This window comes from Pinus tabuliformis, chromosome 3_1 (assembly GCF_031772625.1).
Source record: "Pinus tabuliformis cultivar Carrire ecotype Pingquan chromosome 3_1, CPIR1, whole genome shotgun sequence".
Classification (NCBI taxonomy): domain Eukaryota; kingdom Viridiplantae; phylum Streptophyta; class Pinopsida; order Pinales; family Pinaceae; genus Pinus; species Pinus tabuliformis.
In genome coordinates, this window is record NC_142301.1 from 714,568,402 (window position 1) to 714,588,363 (window position 19,962).

At 30.7% G+C, this 19,962-nt stretch overlaps 1 protein-coding gene across 1 annotated transcript; it reads left to right on the plus strand.

Annotated features, from left to right (window-relative positions):
- Positions 1-353: 353 nt before the first annotated feature.
- LOC149189247 (UDP-glycosyltransferase 85A8-like) lies at positions 354-13,602 on the plus strand. Its single transcript, XM_089411775.1, has 2 exons — positions 354-1,078; positions 12,517-13,602. Exons 1-2 carry the CDS (start codon positions 541-543, stop codon positions 13,476-13,478), a joined length of 1,500 nt encoding a protein of 499 aa, XP_089267901.1. The 5' UTR covers positions 354-540; the 3' UTR covers positions 13,479-13,602.
- Positions 13,603-19,962: the final 6,360 nt, after the last annotated feature.

Here is a 19,962-nt window from a genome sequence, read left to right on the forward strand (position 1 = left end):
TCGAGTTGTAATTAACCTTCAAATGCAACCCATATAAGGAAATTTTGTTTTTAACGACGTACGGACGATTTTTTCTTTATTTGAAAAATTGCTGGCTCGAATCCGGAGCATGAGATCTCCTTCCGAATAATACAAAACTTTTCACCGCATTATTGAAAGTTTAGGAGATGACGACAAATAACAAGTGGAAGTTGAGTAGGATCCCATAACCTTCCCACCCATATTATGAATAAAGTTTTACAGATGGCGACAAAATATAAAAAGTGGAAAGCCACGAGGATCCCCATAACCCTGCAGTTAGGCACGACTCTAGTAGATTCATTGTATTTAAATGCTTCAAAATTCAAGCAATTTAATCCATACAAATCAATCTTCATGTGATGACTTAGGTAAGTGATGTGATGATGGAAGCTTAGGTAAGCGCTATAAATTTAAACCTCCTTGTGGTAGGTGCATACTTCGCAGCCCAAGTTCAGAGGAGTAAAGTGTTACAGAGGAAGAGAAAACAAAAGGAGAAACTCTGCCGATATTAATTTGAATATGATGAATGAAAACGAGCAACATGCCCCTCATGCAGTGATTGTGCCATTTCCTGCGCAGGGTCATGTTAATGCTCTCATGAATTTGGCCCAACTGCTGGCAATTCGGGGATTTTTTATCACTTTCGTTAATACCGAGTGGATACAGAAACGCACGGTGGAAGCTTCGAGAAACGCTAAATCTATTGTCTGCGGGGATGATCCGGAGTCGGAACAGCGACGAAGTAGGGTTCGAGTTCTGTGTATGCCTGACGGTTTACCGCCCGACCATGGTCGCACATCCAACATGGGCGAGTTATTTGTTGCCCTGCAAAAGTTAGGCCCCGCTTTGGAGGACCTCCTTAGAAGCGCTGAAGAGAACTCACCATCATTTCCACCCATCACGTTTATCATCACAGACCCGACCATGTCTTGCACGGAGCATGTTGCAACCAGTATCAAAGTGCCCAGGGTTATCTTCTGGCCAGTGTGCGCTGCTATCTCGATTTCTCAATGCTACGCCAACTTGCTTATGTCAGAGGGATATATTCCAGTAAATGGTATTTTTCTTCACTCCTATATCAGATCTCTTCATTTTCAGATCTCTTTCATTTCGATAGTTTCATTCAATTAATAACAGTTTTATTGGAAAACTCTATTTTCCATTTCAGTTTCGTTATGAATTTTTTATTATTATTAGTTTAGATTTATCTGAATTTAAGATTTGTTTTGAAATTTTTATTGGTTTTTAGTAGATTTGGAATTAACATGAATTTATTTTCATTTTGGCTTTTAATTTTTTAATCAGTCTTTGATAAATGTGGAGTTAAGATAGATCTAGCCTGATTTAATTATTAACTTTTAAATAAATTATATTAAAAAAAATACCATGAAAAAATAAGTTATATCAAAAATATTATAGCAAAAACTATAGATTAAAAATACCATCTCTATCCCATTTGATTTATCAATTTTATTTATTTATTTATAAATTTATTTTATTATAAAATTACAAAGGGAAATATTTTTAATATTTTTTTTCCTTTATAAAAAAATAAAATAAATAATTGCACAATTTCTTAAAACAAATAAAATAAATATTTGCACAATTTCTTAAAAACAGATCCAAACCATTTTTATTATTTTAAAATTATATGATTATTAATAATAAGTTATTTTTTATTAAACTGAAACTAACAAACTATTTATTAAATTTTTATTAAATAAGTTATATAATAATATAAAATCGATCATAAAACACATATTAAACTAAATAATTTAAATATTTTTTATTAAATGTAAAAAAAATAAAAAAATTATTAATATTTGAAGAATCCGTAACTCACTAATCTTATGTCATGACACTACATCAATTCCAATCACTATCATCAATTCCAATCACTATCACTATAATATTTAGAGATATGTATATAAACTCCTTCAACACTCCTAAACAAATCTAAATTTGGAACACTGAACGTTCCATTGAACTGCCACTCAGATCTAACAGAATAGATGTACTTTACCTGAGAATAAAAATTGAACCATCTTTCGCCTTTCCCATCGTTTTTCCCTGCTGTAATTCTCTGAAGAGGCAGTGGCTAGCCGCGACGGATAAGGGAGGCCGGACAAGGTGGGTCAGACGAGCTTGGTGAATCCCGCCATTCCACGCCATCCGGGCCCAACTGGAAATGAGGCAGTGGATAAGGGAGGCTCGACAAGGTGGGTCAGACGAGCTTCGTGAATTCCGCCATTCCACGCCATCCAGGGCCCAACGGGAAGTGGCACGCCACTATCTTCCATTCCAAACGAGACATATTTGGTACGTGCCACGATTTTACGATTGCAGTAACATTTTATGTTATCAGAACCCAATTCTCATTCACAATTACTTTATCGCCAAAGAAAATTACTGAATTCATAATTTTCTGATAAATACACAGTGATATCAAGTTTTGTCACAAGTGATTGATAACTTTTAACTAATTGCAATTAGTCTCGGAATGGATATTCAGCTATCTCTATACTTGTTTCACTGGATATTTCTATTTCCTTCCCAAAAAAGCCGTAACAATTTTGATAATTTATGATCTCCATTGGATGCTTCATTTTATATTTTTATTTTTTTTGAAAATACAATTAAAGTGCCTTTAGATATTTGTGTTGTTTTTGGGTGTTTTACTTGTCTGTTAGTTTAAAAAAAATTTGTTAGGGTGAAAATAAATTCAATACTAACAAGAATCTTTGTATAACCAAAACTTTAAAACTTAGACACCTATAACTGATAACTATAACTTCAATTTCCAAAAAAATATTAAAATTTTATCGAAATCACACTAAATTTTTTATTATTTTCTAAACAAATAATTATCTCTTCAAAATTCTTTATCAAAAATCATAAAAAATTATCCAACTAATCAAAGGCTTAGGATTAAAATCCAAATGTCCAGAAAGATTTTAAAGGCAAGTCAACACTTACATTGAAGTTGATCACATCTAGGGAATCCCAAGGGGAAAATTCCCTCGATGCTTTATAAAAAATTTCATAAGGGTTTATAGCAAAAATTAACTATAAAAATGCAATAATAAAAACTACTCTGTATAATGAAAATAAAGAACCAAGTAAAAATATACAATGAAAATTGAAACAAATGAAAAATATGAGAGGGCAAGGTTGCTCTTTATATATATGGGGTAATTTCACTTATTCCACACATAATTATATGTTTTAGTTAATTATTGCATATAAAACATGAGCTACAATATAATTACAATAGTTCTATAATATAATTAATAATTGTCCAAATAAAATTTAAGAATCATTTAGAAGTTATTTTTTAAGTTGTGTTTTTAGAATAAGTATGATATTTTTCATATGAAGTTTTATATAGTTGTGTAATAATTCTTGTATGTGAAATGTTAATTTTATTTTGAGTGTTTTAATAGTGAGAATTAAAAATGATAATGAGAAAATATTATATATGAATTATTGTTATTTATTTTTTATTTTTTATTAATCCACTATTTAAGAAGAGATAAATGTCATTATTGCTTCTCATGGCTATCACATATCATCTTCTTGTTTTGTGAAGTTTCAGTTACTTTTTATACACTAATAAGAGACCATGCATTACTTAACAATCAATAAAAACCACCCAAGCATCCATATAAGCTCTTTTTAAGCATTTTGAGGACATACTAATAGAAACCACTCAACAAACCATACAATCATTCTCTAAGCATTTTGGGGACATACACTTATAATGCTAAAGTAGGTCAATTCCTCCATGGGATCACTCTTCCTATACTATCATGTGAGTATTGGAGTTTGTTGTTTGTCTTTAGTGGAGGATTCATAATTATGCTACCAACCTAGTGGTTGAATTATTAAAACATTTCTTTAATGGATGTCTTAATAAAGCATTCACTACAACATTGAATAACTTGGATTATAAGCATGGTTGTATAATTTGGACTATAAGCATGGTTATGTTGAGGGTTTTACACTTCGTTTCATATGCTAATAATGTTCAAATAGTGTTATATTGAATAATGACCAACTCATTCATACATTAATAAATAGAGTTTAATGATATTGGAGCTTTATTTGACATGACAGAGTTTGGTTTATTGATTGAAGTTGTGTTGTCCCTTGCACTTGTTTGAGTAAATGATATCACCAACTATGCTATTTTTTTCCAATCATAAATAAGTGAATTGGTACCATGAGTCCAAATCTACAAAATATTTTCCAATTCTAAACAAAGGTAGAAATGTTGGTTTACATATTTGAAGAGAAAAGTTTAGATTAAAAGTTGCATTGTAATAGAAATGGTATTGTTATGATAGAGTGATTTGCAGAGAGCTCTGAAAATAGTTTTTTTAATCTATTTTGGACAAGGGGTTTTCTATTACCTGTAGGTATATAGTTGGCCATGCTAAATGTTGTATTCCTGCATTCTCATCTATATTTTTATTTTTTGTTGTTGCCTTAAAATATATTGTATACATAAAGTAATTCCTTTAGAAAAGTACAATTAGAACTTAATACACATAGAACTAATACAATAGATCAATGTGATCACATTGATAATTTCTATTTTAGTTGGGATATCAACATGTAAAGGAGTTTCACCAAAGACATAATTCTTAGTAATATGGTATTTGCAAAGTAATGGCTTTTATTGGCATAATTATTGTTATGTTGTTAGTTGATTATTATGTGCAAGTTACAAAAAAAAGAAAGCCATGACTTTAATCTTGAACAAGAATTGCAATCACAAGTGAACATTATATTAGGTCAAAGAGGTGTAGAAGATTACCTGTCAACCTCTTATACAATATAGAATAAGTTGTTTCCATCATCATTATGTTATTGATCAAGGTTCACAAGTATACTAATTCCCTTACACTTCATCATTTTAAATTTATAAAGTGAAATCATTGTCTATGTTCATTATGAAATAATAATACTATAATTTAAGTGAATGACCTTTGTGCCAAGTAAGTGATACATTAACCCCAAATACTACATTTTAAACTTGGTTTTCATTGTAACTCTAAACTCATTTGTCAACAAGTTACTATTTCCAATATAAATTAAGTCATGTGCATGTAAGCATGAAATCAATAATGGATTCTTATGCATGGACTTCACATAGAAGTGATTTTTAAGAAGTTAGTCATCCATTATCCCATATAAACCCCTTGGATATTTTTTAGAACCATATGCAACCTTCATCTTTTTATAAAATGTGTGTTTTGACCTACAATTTCATAACCTTAGGGATACTCCAGAAACACCTGCTCATCCAAGACACCATTCGAAAGAGTTCATTAGGCATATAAATGAAAAAGTAACTCAATCTAGAATATGGATGCTAAAACAATTCATTTAGTGTCTAGTGCTATTGGAGGAGAAAATGATTTATGTAATCTATATTAGTTGTTGTGAGTAACCTTTTTCTACGGATGTTGTCTTAAACCTTTCTAAGATCCATTCGCATGATGCTTCATTTTGGTATTACTTTGAAATCCTTCGGTAGAGAGAGATCAACCAATGCCCATGATTCATTTCTATATTCATTATTTCACACCATACTATGATATTCACTTCATTTTCATTAAAACTTTGTTCAACTTGAACCTAAGAAATTAGAAAATATTAACAATGTCATTTATTGTTAGTTTCTTGACGTTTGAATTACATTTGAAATTGATGAAATATTCTTGATCTTCAAACCTGATTACCATTATAACTTGCTTGTTTAAGAGTTTGTGGGTAAAGGAGTGATGCCATCCTTTAATGAATCTACATATATAATAACTAGTTTTTCTTTCATTACATCTTCTTTCCACCAACACTTCCCCTTTACATAAAACTTTATATTATGATTAGATATCACTTACTATGTTACAATATTATTCAATTCTAACATTTCACCTTAGAAGTGTAACCAAAAGAAAATACTTCTCACTTTTAACATCAAGCTTTTGTTCCTACTCCTTAGAAACATAAGAGTAAAAAATGTAGCTACACACCTTACCACAATTTTCTTTCCTCTTAGTTTAGAGTTACAATGAAAACCAAGTTTAAAATGTAGTATTTGGGGTTAATGTATTATTTATATAACAATTATCTCATACACTTTAGATTTTTTATATAACATATATTCAACAACTAAATAGAAATAGCTATAGTCTATTTTGATTGTGCCGAGAGGCACATTCTACAGTCTAGTACGAGGGAGATCTGTGATTTCGTCCATGCTCAATCTCAAGTACATATTTCCACTTTAAAATAAAATAAAAGTATTCTCTAAATAAATAAAATTTAATGTCGGCTATGATTAAAAAATAAAAATAAACATACATATTTAGTTAGTTTTAATTAAAAGTATTATAAAACATGAATAATCCCACCCTCACTGTGCTTGCTCCATTGTTGATATTATAACCCTATCTAAATATGTGGTAAAAATATTTCACTCTCAATTTCATCCATAAATAAAATATTTCAATGTCTATGTAAAGTAACACAATTTTATATCAACTTCAAAAAAGATAAAGTAATTTTTTACACTAAAAAAAGTGATAAAGTAATTAAAAGTAAAGGAAATATACTATTTTCAATTTTGACCATATGAAGATGTATAATTTTTATATTTTTAATTTCAAAAAATATTTTAATATATGACTTAAATAAATTATTTCAATACCAACTTTTAAAATATGTATATATAGAGTAAGAAAAAGGAATAGTATTTTAGTGTTAACCATGTTTGGAATGTGTAATCAGATATGAAAGATAAGCATGATTTTTTTATTATTCTCAAAGATGTTACATATAAATACATTGTGTGACTCTTGGATTCATCTTCCAAAGTCTCATGGACTCCTTTTGATGATTCACCTTCCACACCATAACCTTTAATGGATTAGGTGTCCAAAATTCCCCCCTTAATCTGAAGGGGTGTATATGAGTCCAAGAAGAGAGTTGCAATACAAAAATGCAAAAAAATGCATGACAACTATTCGTTGGTTGTGCTCTCTGAAATGATGGTATAAGGTGGGAGAACTTGAGGTCTCAACGAGTGGTTGTTTAAGGCTAACCACCAACACTGGAACACTTAGTACAGTCCCTGAAACAATTCCAAATATGGATAGAAGTTGAAGTCTTCTGCTAGAGGAAGCACTACATAATGTTGTGAAAAGGGGGACCATTGAGATATCAACCTAGAATGTCTGATGCAGCTCCTACAACAATTCCAAATCTAGCTAGAAGTTGAATACTTTTGCTAGAGGAAGTGTTCCCTAGTCCTTGAAAAAGGGAGACAATTGACCACCAACTCTCAAATGGTTAGTGCAGTTCTTGGAATAGTTCGAAATCTAGCTAGAAGTTGAAGACTTCTCGAGTGAATGTGCTCCTGATACCGACAGTTTAGAGATGACTATAAATTGAATCACTCTCTTAACTTTCAATTTGGTTCAGGGTTTAGGCTTTGGTTTCATTGTTGCTCCGGTTGTGGCTTAAGCTCTTCAAAAATGGTAGCTAATCATCAATTCCCCCTATCAAATACAAGGTGAGAAGATGATATCATTGTTGCTCACACTCGCTTGTACATGATTAATTGATAGGACTTCAAAACTAGAAGTCTCACTATCAATCCCCTCTTATCTCATACAATCAAATGCTAGGTGAGAAGATGATATCATTGTTACTCACGCTAGCTTGTAAATGATTAATTGATAGGACTTCAAAACTAAAAGGCTCACTATCAATCCCCTCTTATCTCATACAATGTGAGAGGATGAATATGTTAGTATTCACATGGATGAAGATAAAAAAAACCATGATCTTCCATGTAGGAAAATAAAAAAGTATTGGTTTCTACCTAAAATGCACTCATTTACAATGCAATTTCACTGATAAACTTAAAAAAATAACAACATTTGCAAGTTACCATTATTTTAATTTGAATGGCCCACAAGTACTGTGCTTCTAAAATTGAAGGATGCACAAAGCCAAAAAACTCAAATTCATGGGTGCAAGATGACGCGTACACACTCAAACTCAAACTCACGGGTGCACAGATCATGCATATCGTCATAATACATAGATAAAAGGCAGCGATGGGTACATTTCACTTGACAAATCAAAATCATTCATGTCCACACATAGATAAATCTGATACAACTCGTTCTTTTCATTACATTCAATAGCTGCAACATGTCTGTTTAAAACATTTTTCAATGCTTGGAAGATATCATTCAACATGCGCAAACTCATGGGTGCACAGATCATGCATATCGTCATAATACATAGATAAAAGGCAGCGATGGATAAATTGCAGTTGACAAATCAAAAGCATTCATGTTGACACATAGATAAATCTGATACAACTCGTTCTTTTCATTACATTCAATAGCTACAACATGTCTGTTTGTAACATTTTTCAATACTTGGAAGATATTATTCAACATGTATTTCTCCCCATCTGGACAAATATTTTTCTTATCCAACGCACCCGTAACATCGACGCTTTATTTCAGTTGGAGAGCGATAGCGAAATAAGGGTGCTGGTTAGGAATAGACTCTAAGGAAATTTCGTGTTTTTTCATTCTCGTTTCCAGAACTGCACATTATTGCATCTGGGCCAAAGCAGTGATGCCCATTCTAAGTCCATTTTATGTTTTAGATCATTGATCTGAGAAGAATGGAAGGGTGTAGCATTATTGCAGATTGGATCTGGCCATAGAACGTGGATTGAGAAATTCAATACACGAGGATAGCAACAACAAGACTCTTCCATACTGCAATAGGATCCCAACCACTACAGAACCAATTTGAAGAAATCAATTTGTCGAGCTTGTACTACCTCCAAGTTCAAGGTGTCGCAACCAAATATGAAAGAAGCGTGAATTCTTTATTATTTTCAAAGATGTTACACATAAATACATTGTGTTACTTATAGTTGAATTCTTTTTCCAAAGTTTTTTGGACTCTTCTTTGATGATTCACCTTCCACACCATAATTTTTAGCTAATTAGAATTAGGTGTGAGATTATTTGAATACAAAAACAATTAAATAATTAAAAAAAAAATTACTTCGTAATAAAAAGGAAATATAAAATTTATTTAATTTTTAATTAAAATAAATATGTGGTATTTAGAAATATTATTAATAATTAAAAAAAGTCAATGTAGATATATAAAATAATATTGATATGTATTTAAACATATATTAATAATAAAAATTATTTTAATATGAATAATATGGTTTGTAAATAAAATATTTATGTATTCAACAAATCAAATATTCATGTAATCCATATATCTATATATATATATATATATATATATATAGCCAGTGTAGAGGGATAAAATTGTTTCAAGGGAATTTTTTCCAATTTTACATTTAAAAAAAGTTTGCATTTCAAGAGATAGACACTTACTAGATCAATTTTTAAGAAGAATCTGGTAAATAGTTTGGAAGATCTTTAACCTTAATTATGGTCATACTAATTCATCTATTGGTCCATTTTTGCAATTTGACACCCTTTTCTTTGTAGAGGGATATAGCTTCTAGTTAATTGCTTCTTTTCTCCATTATCTTTGTAATAATATGGAGTTTATTCAAAGTATGTTCTCCTCTCCAATTTGAATGTGACACCTTTAAAAAAAATTATATTTTCTACAACAACCTGAAACATATTGAAAAAATAGATTTTTATTTTATTTTAGTTTTAGTATATACACACATTTTCTTATACTAAAATCATTAATAATGATAACAAAATACTAATAAAAAATGTGATTTAACTCTACATAATAATAAAAGTCATTTTTTTCTTAAAATACAATATTCACATATTTAATAATTACCATATATTTTTTATAAAATAATTTAATTACCAAATATTTTTTATAAAAAAATTAAATAGAAATTTCTTATATGCCACGACCAAGGCACATCATCAGGAACAACTTTCCAAACATGAAGAATTTCACTTAAAAGTGAAATATCAATTTGTAACTCATCAACACCTTTAAAATAATATCATGTCTACTATATTAATTTAAAAAAAATAATCCTTTAAAATAATAACATATTCTTTTTCAATTATTAACCAACATTTAACAAATTTTATTTCAAACTAAGCACATAATAAATATCAGAAATAAACTTCTTCTCACGTTTCTTTGTTTTGATGAGATGGTTCCTTTAACCATCACATGTACCACTCTAGTGTTTCAATGTTTACTTATACCACTCTATTATTTCAGTGTTTACTAATGACGTTATCAATTCATCTTTGGATAATATCATCTTATTTCTTGTCGTATGGTTTCAGTTACCACCATCTATAAACTAAGAATCTTTAGCTGCATTAAAAAAAAGAGAAAACCTATTATCAATGCGTTTATTTTATCTTACAAAATTAACTTTATGCTTATTGATTAGAAATATCTATTTCAAACATTTAGAATTATTGTGTCCATATTTTCTATAACGATGACATTCAATATGAAATTTATGATAGTAGCAATGACTTTATACACTTTATAGAATATCTCGGCATCCTTTGACATGCTTATTCCTATATTTTTAGGTAAATCAATTTATGCATGGTTTGTTAGATATAAAAGAGTGCCGATACTTATTTTTGTTGTTCTTTTTTACTTAATTTTTCATAACTACATTCATATATTGTAAATGGCTCGTCAATTAGGATGTGGTTATAACTAGATCACATAAATTTTGAAAATAGATAGCATTTTTATTTTAATACTGATGTGTAATATTACTCTTAAAATATAGAGATTTGATTAAAAATAAGAAAATTGTTAGTATTGTTGTTGGTCATAATTTTTTTTTCGAGATTTTTACTTTTTAAAACTCATCCAACTACTTTTACTATAAACAATAAAACTTGTTATGATGTTTTAATGTATTACATACAACTAAATTGATGACATTTCCCTGAAAATACCTACTAATTCCTTATGCTATATAACTTTATTATTATGATATATTATGACCAATGGAATGTTTATAGAAAAAATTCACTATAAAAAAAATAGAATAATAACCAACAAAAAATCTCACCATGCACACGATATAATTCAAACTTATGTTGTTACACCCAAATAAAGGATTCCTTTCTTTGCTTTAGTATATTATTTTTCTTCTTTGATTACGACAATATCATCTTGTTCCCTATCATTGCTATAATTCTAGGAAAATATGTTAGGCATGGATTATCTTTGTTGTTTTCTTTCCATTAGTTTTTATAACCAGCATCCATGTTTTGGAAGTGACTTGATTCATGTTTAAGGAATATAATTGCTACTAAATCCTATAAATCTAAAAAATATAATAGACTTTTCATCCAAAATGTATAATTTTACCCTTTAATCATTACGATTTGAGTTAAATGAATTATACATTCTACTTTTTAATCATTACAATTTGAGTTAAATGGATATGTAATTGCAACAAGATCTCATAAATCTCAAAAATATAATAGATTCTTCATTTTAATATTAGGAAATACATAATTTTACCCTTTAATCTTTCAGATTTGAGGTTGAATAAGGTTGATGTTTTCACAAATAGGACTCCTTAAAATGTTTTTACAACATTATCTTATTCTCTAACATGGTTGCTACAATAGTTCTCAAGGCTCTAATTGTTTTTCTTGTTTTTTCTAACCAATATTTCTTGTTAATGTATTATAAGTGACTTGGTTAATGGGCATATAGTTGTAACTAGATCTCATAAATCTCGAAAACAAAATAATATCTTTATTGTGATATTTTAAATTGCATAATTTTAACCCTTAAACACAAGAATGTAAAATTAAGATAAACTTATGTTTTCATTGATAAAAACTATAACTCTTTCAAGTTTGAAAATTGAAAATCAGATGGAGGACTATTCAATGAAAAATACCTCCTAACTCTTAATGTTTTTATAATTTTACTCGCCATTAAAATATTTATAATAAGAATTTGTTTTAAAATAATAAAATAATAAAAATAAAACGCAAAATGAAATAATTTGGATATGTTTAATTATATTAAAAAAAAACTTCCCTAACTTTCATTTATTCCCCTTCTTCTGTGCTTAAATCAAAATAAACATTTTAAAACTAAGGTTTTCATAAATAAGTTATATAGGTTCTCATTGTCGACATGTTTCTTTTTACCCTTTTCTGAAACTCCAAATATACATACGTTTAGAGACGACTCTGTTTTAATATACCTCTCGTGAAGCAAATTTCTTTGCTAACGGACATAGACCCTGGAGAGCTTTCAATGAGCCTTAGAAACATACCGATGAACGAATAATCATTCAAAAAAGCTGTCTGTAATGCTAAACGATGGTCTTCCATATTTTTCTTTCTTGCTTTGTTCCTATGGATTCTGAATTTTTTATTTCAATGATTTTTGATGGCTCTGAAACATAAAAAGTGGCGTTTGTAACTTATGCAGTGAGCGAAGCGAACAATCCAGAAAAACTCATTACTTGTCTTCCCGGCAATATCCCGCCATTGAAGCTAACCGACCTGATAACATTCTATCGCATTCAGGATTCATCAGACATTATTTTCAATGCTTTTCTGTACGAATCGCAGAAGCAAAGTAAAGGGGACTACGTACTAGTGAACACATTTGAGGAGCTGGAAGGAAGGGACGCAGTAACAGCAGTCCCTTTGAATGGCTGCCCTGCTCTGGCAATAGGACCTCTCTTTCTTCCCCATTTTTTAGAAGGGAGGGATTTCTCCAGCAGCCTGTGGGAGGAGGAGGACAGCTGCCTAACATGGCTAGATATGCAACAGCCGCGATCAGTTATATACGTTTCCTTTGGCAGCATCGCTGTGAAATCAAAGGAACAGCTGGAGCAGCTGGCACTAGGGTTAGAGAGGAGCGGACAACCTTTCTTGTGGGTTCTCCGGTTGGATATCGCAGATGGCCAAGCTGCGGTTTTACCTGACGGCTTTGAAGCACGAACAAAGGATCGGGCACACTTTGTGAAGTGGGCGCCACAGCGGAAAGTCCTTGCCCATGCTTCAGTGGGATTGTTCCTCACGCACAGTGGATGGAATTCTATGTTGGAGAGTATGAGCATGGGAGTTCCCGTAGTGGGATTCCCATATTTTGGCGATCAGTTTCTCAACTGCAGATTCGCGAAGGAGGTGTGGAAGATCGGCTTGGATTTTGAAGATGTGGATATGGATGACCAAAAGGTAGTGATGAAAGAAGAGATTGAGGATGTTGTGAGGAGAATGATGAAAACAGCGGAAGGAGAGAAGATGAGAGACAACGTTCTCAGACTCAAGGAGTGCGCAACAAAGGCCGTGCTCCCCGGAGGATCGTCTTTCCTGAATTTAAACACTTTCATTAATGACATGACGATGAATAAAGGACTCACATCCAAAAATGAAACGATGTGATTTGGATTCCAGAAGATGTAACGAAAAGGCTTCGAAAGACTTAGTGTTGTTCTATTTGTGTTTGGCTCTCATTACCACACTCTTTGTATTTTAATCATTATAGCATTCATAAATAAATGTCACATCTCATTGAGAATGAAATGAATATGGTTTCGATAATATTTTACATGTTGCATGACAGCCAAGGTAATCGGTTTTAAATTCGTTTAATTAAATTTATTTTCTTACTTTGCATGAATGGGTGGAGAAAAGAAAACGACCACTCTGAAATAACCGAACCCTATCAGCACCTTAGTTTTATGGACATGGATTATGTTCAGAAAGAAGTAAAAGGTATCATTAATATAATAAAGGAAATTTTTATTCACTGGATAATTAGTAAAAAGAGATATGTATTATGTTTTGGATAAACTGTTAATATTTATTAATTAAGTATTTTCTCTACTGAATACAGGATTAAGTATATTATGTATAACAATAAATTAAACCATACAAAAGATAAGTTGTTTTTAAAATTAAATTTAACTCTATTCAAAATTATCGATTTTTGGTAAGGATAATCTAAGGATGTGTAGATTATTGAGAGATAAAGGAATATATTATTGTATATAATAATAATATTAAAAGTATTATTACATTAAAATTTAAGCAAGAATTGTTGAGTAATAAAAATTTAGAAGGAAAAACGAAACTAAGACGTTATAAGGAAGTGAGTATTCGGAAATATTGAAAATAAAAGGTATCTATCTTGATTAGTATAAACAAAATAAACATTGCTAAAATATGAGCAAATTCTTATGAGCTCCATAGTTGGTTGAGTATATAATTCCTACTCTTATGTGTGTATGATCATATTTAATTACTAGAATTATTGGCCATAATTAGGTAAAGTTGGTCTCTATGAGGAGTGTGGTCCTAGTTTCTAAGACGTAGTTAGATTTAGTTAGTTTGAGATATTTTTTCCAATTAGTTATCATCCAGATTGGTGAGTGGTTCAGATTGTTAGATTTTGTATCCAAGATAGTTTCCATATCTTGAGACAGAGTTTATTGTATTTGTACTTATATCATTACATTTGTTCAATACATAGCATTCAACATAAGTGTGTGTCTAATAAGGTCTACTCTCTAATCTTAACATGTTATTAGAGCCAAGTCAACTCAATATGTGGGTAGTTGTTAGAATTGACTACTCTGATAGATTCCCTATGGAGTATAGAAATTTCAAAATAAAGATGCAAACAATGATGACAAAGGTGAAGACAGAGAAGGAGAAGGAAGACGATATTCCTATTATGTGTTACTAACTCTTCCTTAATGTATGTAATATCATTGCAATGATTTTTTTCATGTAAACATCCTTCCCGAGTATGCGTAATTAGCCAAAAATGAGCTCTAGCTACATATTTTTCTCCACAAATTATTTTTCCAAGTTGCAGTTGAAGTCACTTTTACATGCGCATATAAAATGTAAGACTAAGATGGATACATCCTGTATCCAAAGTACTTTCCTAGATAAAAGATGAATACAACAAATGGAAACCATGTGTCTCGATAGATGGAAGTAGGTCCATAGGATGATCAGTTATTCATATTTCATAGTCAGCTTAATGTTAGGTCCTAAAGTATAATAGCTTCTTAGTCAATTTGAGGTATCAGAGGTACAATTGGTTTCTAGCTGATACATGATGGCATTTTTTCAAGTGGATAAAGGAGCATGGACACTTCTTTGAGGTGGAAGCGAGTTGCATTATTCTCGCTTGAGAAACCAAGTGTTAATTGCAGGGAAAATATTTGGAGTGGAATGACAAGTTTGCAATAGGGAGGACAAAGAGCTCCTAGATACAACAAAGAGTTCTTTGGAGCTTGGTCCAAGAGAAGAAAGAGAAAGCTCCTAGTGTAGCATTATGGTAGCAAAGGATATTTTTTGTGGTAGCAACAAAGATTGGATGATGGTGGACAAACAAAGGTAAAATTGTGTGGTGTGTTAAATAATAATAGAATCATGAGCATATTGTCATGTGATATACACATTTTTAATAAAGTCTATATGTCATGTTTAAGTTGATGTAGTGGTCCATAAAAATGTTTAAATTTGTACTTGGTATCTCCATGAGATGGAGTGTGTTGTATGTACCTATATCTATGTATCATGTAAAGGGAATATAGATGTAAGGATTGGAGAGGCATGCATATCATTTTATCATGTGTTCCATGTGGACTTGGATATCTTTTCTAGTTTCATTTAGTAGCCTATGTTATAGATTTCTTTAATTCTTAGAGGAGTGGGCAATGTGTTGGATAGATGCTTTATGAGTGCACCATCTTGTTGGTTTTAGACTTTGGGAGGTAAAATTTTACATTTAGGGGGAATGAACCATGTAAGTTGAATGAACCATGTACATAAAGGAATATTCTAGTAGATCAAGGTTGTAGCGGTTAGGTACCCATTCTTTCTGGTAGATAATTGTCCTTTTATATGAATGTCAACAATTTGATGATGTTTGTATGATTGAGGTATGAAGTGAAACTACTAGTTTGGAATAGAGGTAGAATTTGTTGATTAGGAATTTCTTCACATGATAGTAAAATATTTGTTGCGAAGAAGAGGAAGTTGAAGAAATCCATGGATTAATATTAAGACAAGTAGTCATTAAGGGGGATTGTTGGAGTATAAAAATCCTACTTGTCTTATGTTTGTATGATCATATTTAATTTTTATGATTATGAATCATAGTTAGGTAGATTTAATCTCAACAAGAAGAATTTTATTCATAGTTTCTAAAAGGCAGTTAGATATAGTTATTTTCAAAGCTTCTCTATGATTAGTTAGAATCATAGATTGGTGTGTGGTTGATATATTTCCTCAACCATTATATTGCCTGTCCATGATAATTTTCCTATCTTGAGACAAAATTTATTCTTTGTATATTCGTGTCATTATACTTATTCAATACAAAGTTCTCAACATAATTGTGTGTGTAATAAGGTCTACTCTCCAATGTTAACAATAATGAAATTGGGAATTGGTCAATTCCCAAAACACCCTGAGATGAAAGAGTCTACACCGATGTGACTATAAGAGTGTTGAAAAGGAAAATCGCTTTCTTTTAGATTGTCTAGCTTATTCTCAAATTAGGTTTGAATTTCACAAATTTTGTCACACTACCAACCTTCTCGGCCTCTTAACTTAACAAAACTATGATGATCTTGGAATGCCTCTCTTAATGTTTTTATAGCATAGAAATACAATTCTAAACCATTTTGAATAATATCTTACCTTTTTAAGCTCAGGTAACTTCCATATTCAATCTTAATGGATGCTCTTCTTCTTCATCATCAATATATATACTCAAAGAATTTTTAAATATAACAAAAAATAATGTGTATTCATTAAATAATTATAAAAAATAGTTTTGTTAAAGAAAACAATAATTAGCGGTGAATTTTATGAAACTACTCTCTTATGTACTTTTAGTGGAGGCTTCTCATAAAGGTAGGAATTTGAAGGATGGATTTTTATTTTGGTCAAAATCTTATATCTCCATCCCCAATTTTCCCCAATCATTTTTCATAGTTACACTTAGTATTTCTTTATATATATATATATATATATATATGAATTGGAACTCTATTGTATGGTATTATTTAGTCTCAATTTCTTAAGGCTATAACAGAGAGAAACCATGTAGACAAGGCTTAAAATACGAGGAAAAGAAAAGTGTGAAAAGTGATTGTGCACTTGAACATTATTATCACACTTATGAACTCCATCAGCTCTCGCACCAATGCATATTCTTCAACTATCAATAAGTTAGGTTAACATATTTCAAGAAACATTTCACAAGGTACGTCAACTTGACGGGGGTGTCACTTTTTCATCCAACGTTTGTTTGGGGCACAAAGTAACTATTTCAAAAGAACTATTTGAGGACTACAACGTTTGGCTAGGTTTAGCACATGCCATGGAAATATCTTCCCCTCAATTTCTTAATAACCATTTTTTAGGGCCTGAAAAAGAACCTGCAAGTTTGGGACCTAGAAAACAATAGAAAACCTACCAAGAAGTTAGAGAACCATTGAGTCAGTGGAAGAGGTGGGTGGCCATCAATATCCACTTGGATCAATGGATTAGCTCTATCCTTGGATAACTTTGTTCTCTAATCTATGCCCTTTAATCCAAAAAATAATACCCAAAAATAGTACTACCTTAGCCAACAAATAGACTATAATGAACACAAATTAAGTGTTGAACCATGGCCCTTTCTTAGCAAACATAAAAACACAAATTTAAGGATATCTATTTAATTATACACTCCACCTACCAAAATCAAGTAAAATTAATCTAAAATTATGACCACAATTACATGCAAAGAGAATGATGTGCATATTACTTGCCAACATTAACACTAAAGAAGCCCTCTATAGAATGCATGGTATGAGGTGAACCAAAGAAAGTGATAAAATAGGAAACTAAACTGGAAATAAAAGTATTCCTTCATATAAAGGATTGTTATGATTCATTGTCCCAAATCATTGTTACATTGATGTACTATTACATCAATATTTTCTTTAGAATTTATTTTTCAAAAATTCATGACTTTGTGTATCTAAAAACTAATATAAAATATGGATAGTAAAACTTATTTATAAAGAAACTCTTACGGGAATGTTTTGGAATGATTTTCTCTATTGACAACCTTCTTGTATCATACTTACGTAAGAAAAAGATTCAAGGCCTAGTTTTTTTTGTTGACATGCAACTACAACAGATAAAAGTAAACTTTAGCTAGCATATATGATAAATAGAGATGTATAACATATCACATACCATTACCTTTATATTTTTCAAATTATTATTGTATGCAATGTGGAAATATTTCATTAGGAATAACATAGAGATTATGCTTAAGCTTCACAGGCTAACTATTCACATAGCATTCTAATAACATATAAGACATTGAATAAGTTGAATATATGTAAAGTATGAAGTACTAATCATTAGTAGCATAATGAATTCAACCATGAAAAATCAGTGTGTCATCAACAAATCAAACAAATGACGTGGGGATAGGCTATAATAGATCCTAATCCACATTAAGAGAATACCCCATTGTTTCTTAGGTCCCAAGAGATATCTAAGAATTATGGGTATATATCCTCATTACAACACTTCATCATCATATACCATTTTCAACAGCAATAACTCTAAGATGAATGTGTAAAGGGTGAAATTTATGAAGAAGGCTTCTAGAGGGATTTGACGGTATTACGGGGGTTTCACTCTATGAACCTTTGACAAAGCATGTGTGTGTGTGTGGCATACTAAACAATATCCTTAATTTGACTATATATTGGAAAACACCTCTTAAAAACAATTTATTTAACCCCCTACCAATACGAACCCAATACACCTTCCCACTTTAGAAAACCCTTACTTTGAGTAGATATTGTAGGTATCCATTTTTCATTAACACCTTTTATACCCCTTTATGTTTTTTCATTAACTCTGAGCTCCATTTTTTATACACAACATGAAAAACTCTTTACCGCCTATTATATGCTTAATATATTATGTCATTTTTTTCCTCAATATATATCCCCCAATATGGACACACGTGGTATGGTATTGCTCCCTTAGTGAAGCCCTCATGGACAATATACATATGGGTGGTTTGAATTCTTCGGAACTTTAGTTAACTTAAAGAGTGATGTTGAGACCAATAAGATTGTGGTATCGTAGCTTGAGTTGGGCATGGAATTTTATAGGTAGTCCCTACAATCTAGAAGTGAATCAATCAATCATCAAAATATTGGACATCTACTTTAGGCAAGACTATGTTTTATCTCGATATGAATTATTGTAATGTATATGTTATGTTATTTCATGAATTCTAATATTAATAGTTGAATTCTATATTTGAATGTATAATTATATAATTGGAAGGAATGTGAACAATAATAACACATGCAACAATATTGATTGAAGAAGTCTTCATATTACCATGTGTATGAATTAGTTTCACTAAAAACATTGATTGTATAGATATATTAATATTATGTAAAGGGAATTTTAATAGTAAACCTATTATGGTCATTGATGTGGTTTCTCTTAAGATTTATGTATATGTTAATAGTAGGTTCCACTAAAACTAAATTTACAATGTTATTTATATAAATTTTCTTTACATGTGAAATATGTTTGATGTTTGAGGGAAGCTAAGTCAAAATCATAATTATGGGATTCGAAGATAAAATGAAGAAAGAAATTTCATTGGACTACCGTAATAACTAATACAAAGCAAGTATGTTTATGATTCATCACCCATTGTTTCCTCTTTTTATTCTTCCTAGTTAATATTGGTCTCCATAGAGCTACGGTTCTTCCCTCTCATTCTCATTCTCATTCTCATCCTCCTTTGGGATGGTTTCCTTCTAATTATTAGTATTTCTATCATTTCCAATCTTCTGGATGAAAATCAAAT

Bases quoted from the DNA above. Each gene is read 5' to 3' on its own strand.
- LOC149189247 (XM_089411775.1), top strand. From the start codon at position 541: ATGATGAATGAAAACGAGCAACATGCCCCTCATGCAGTGATTGTGCCA. The intron at 1,079-12,516 runs GTATTTTTCTTC...TAACTTATGCAG, and splicing joins GGGATATATTCCAGTAAATG to TGAGCGAAGCGAACAATCCA.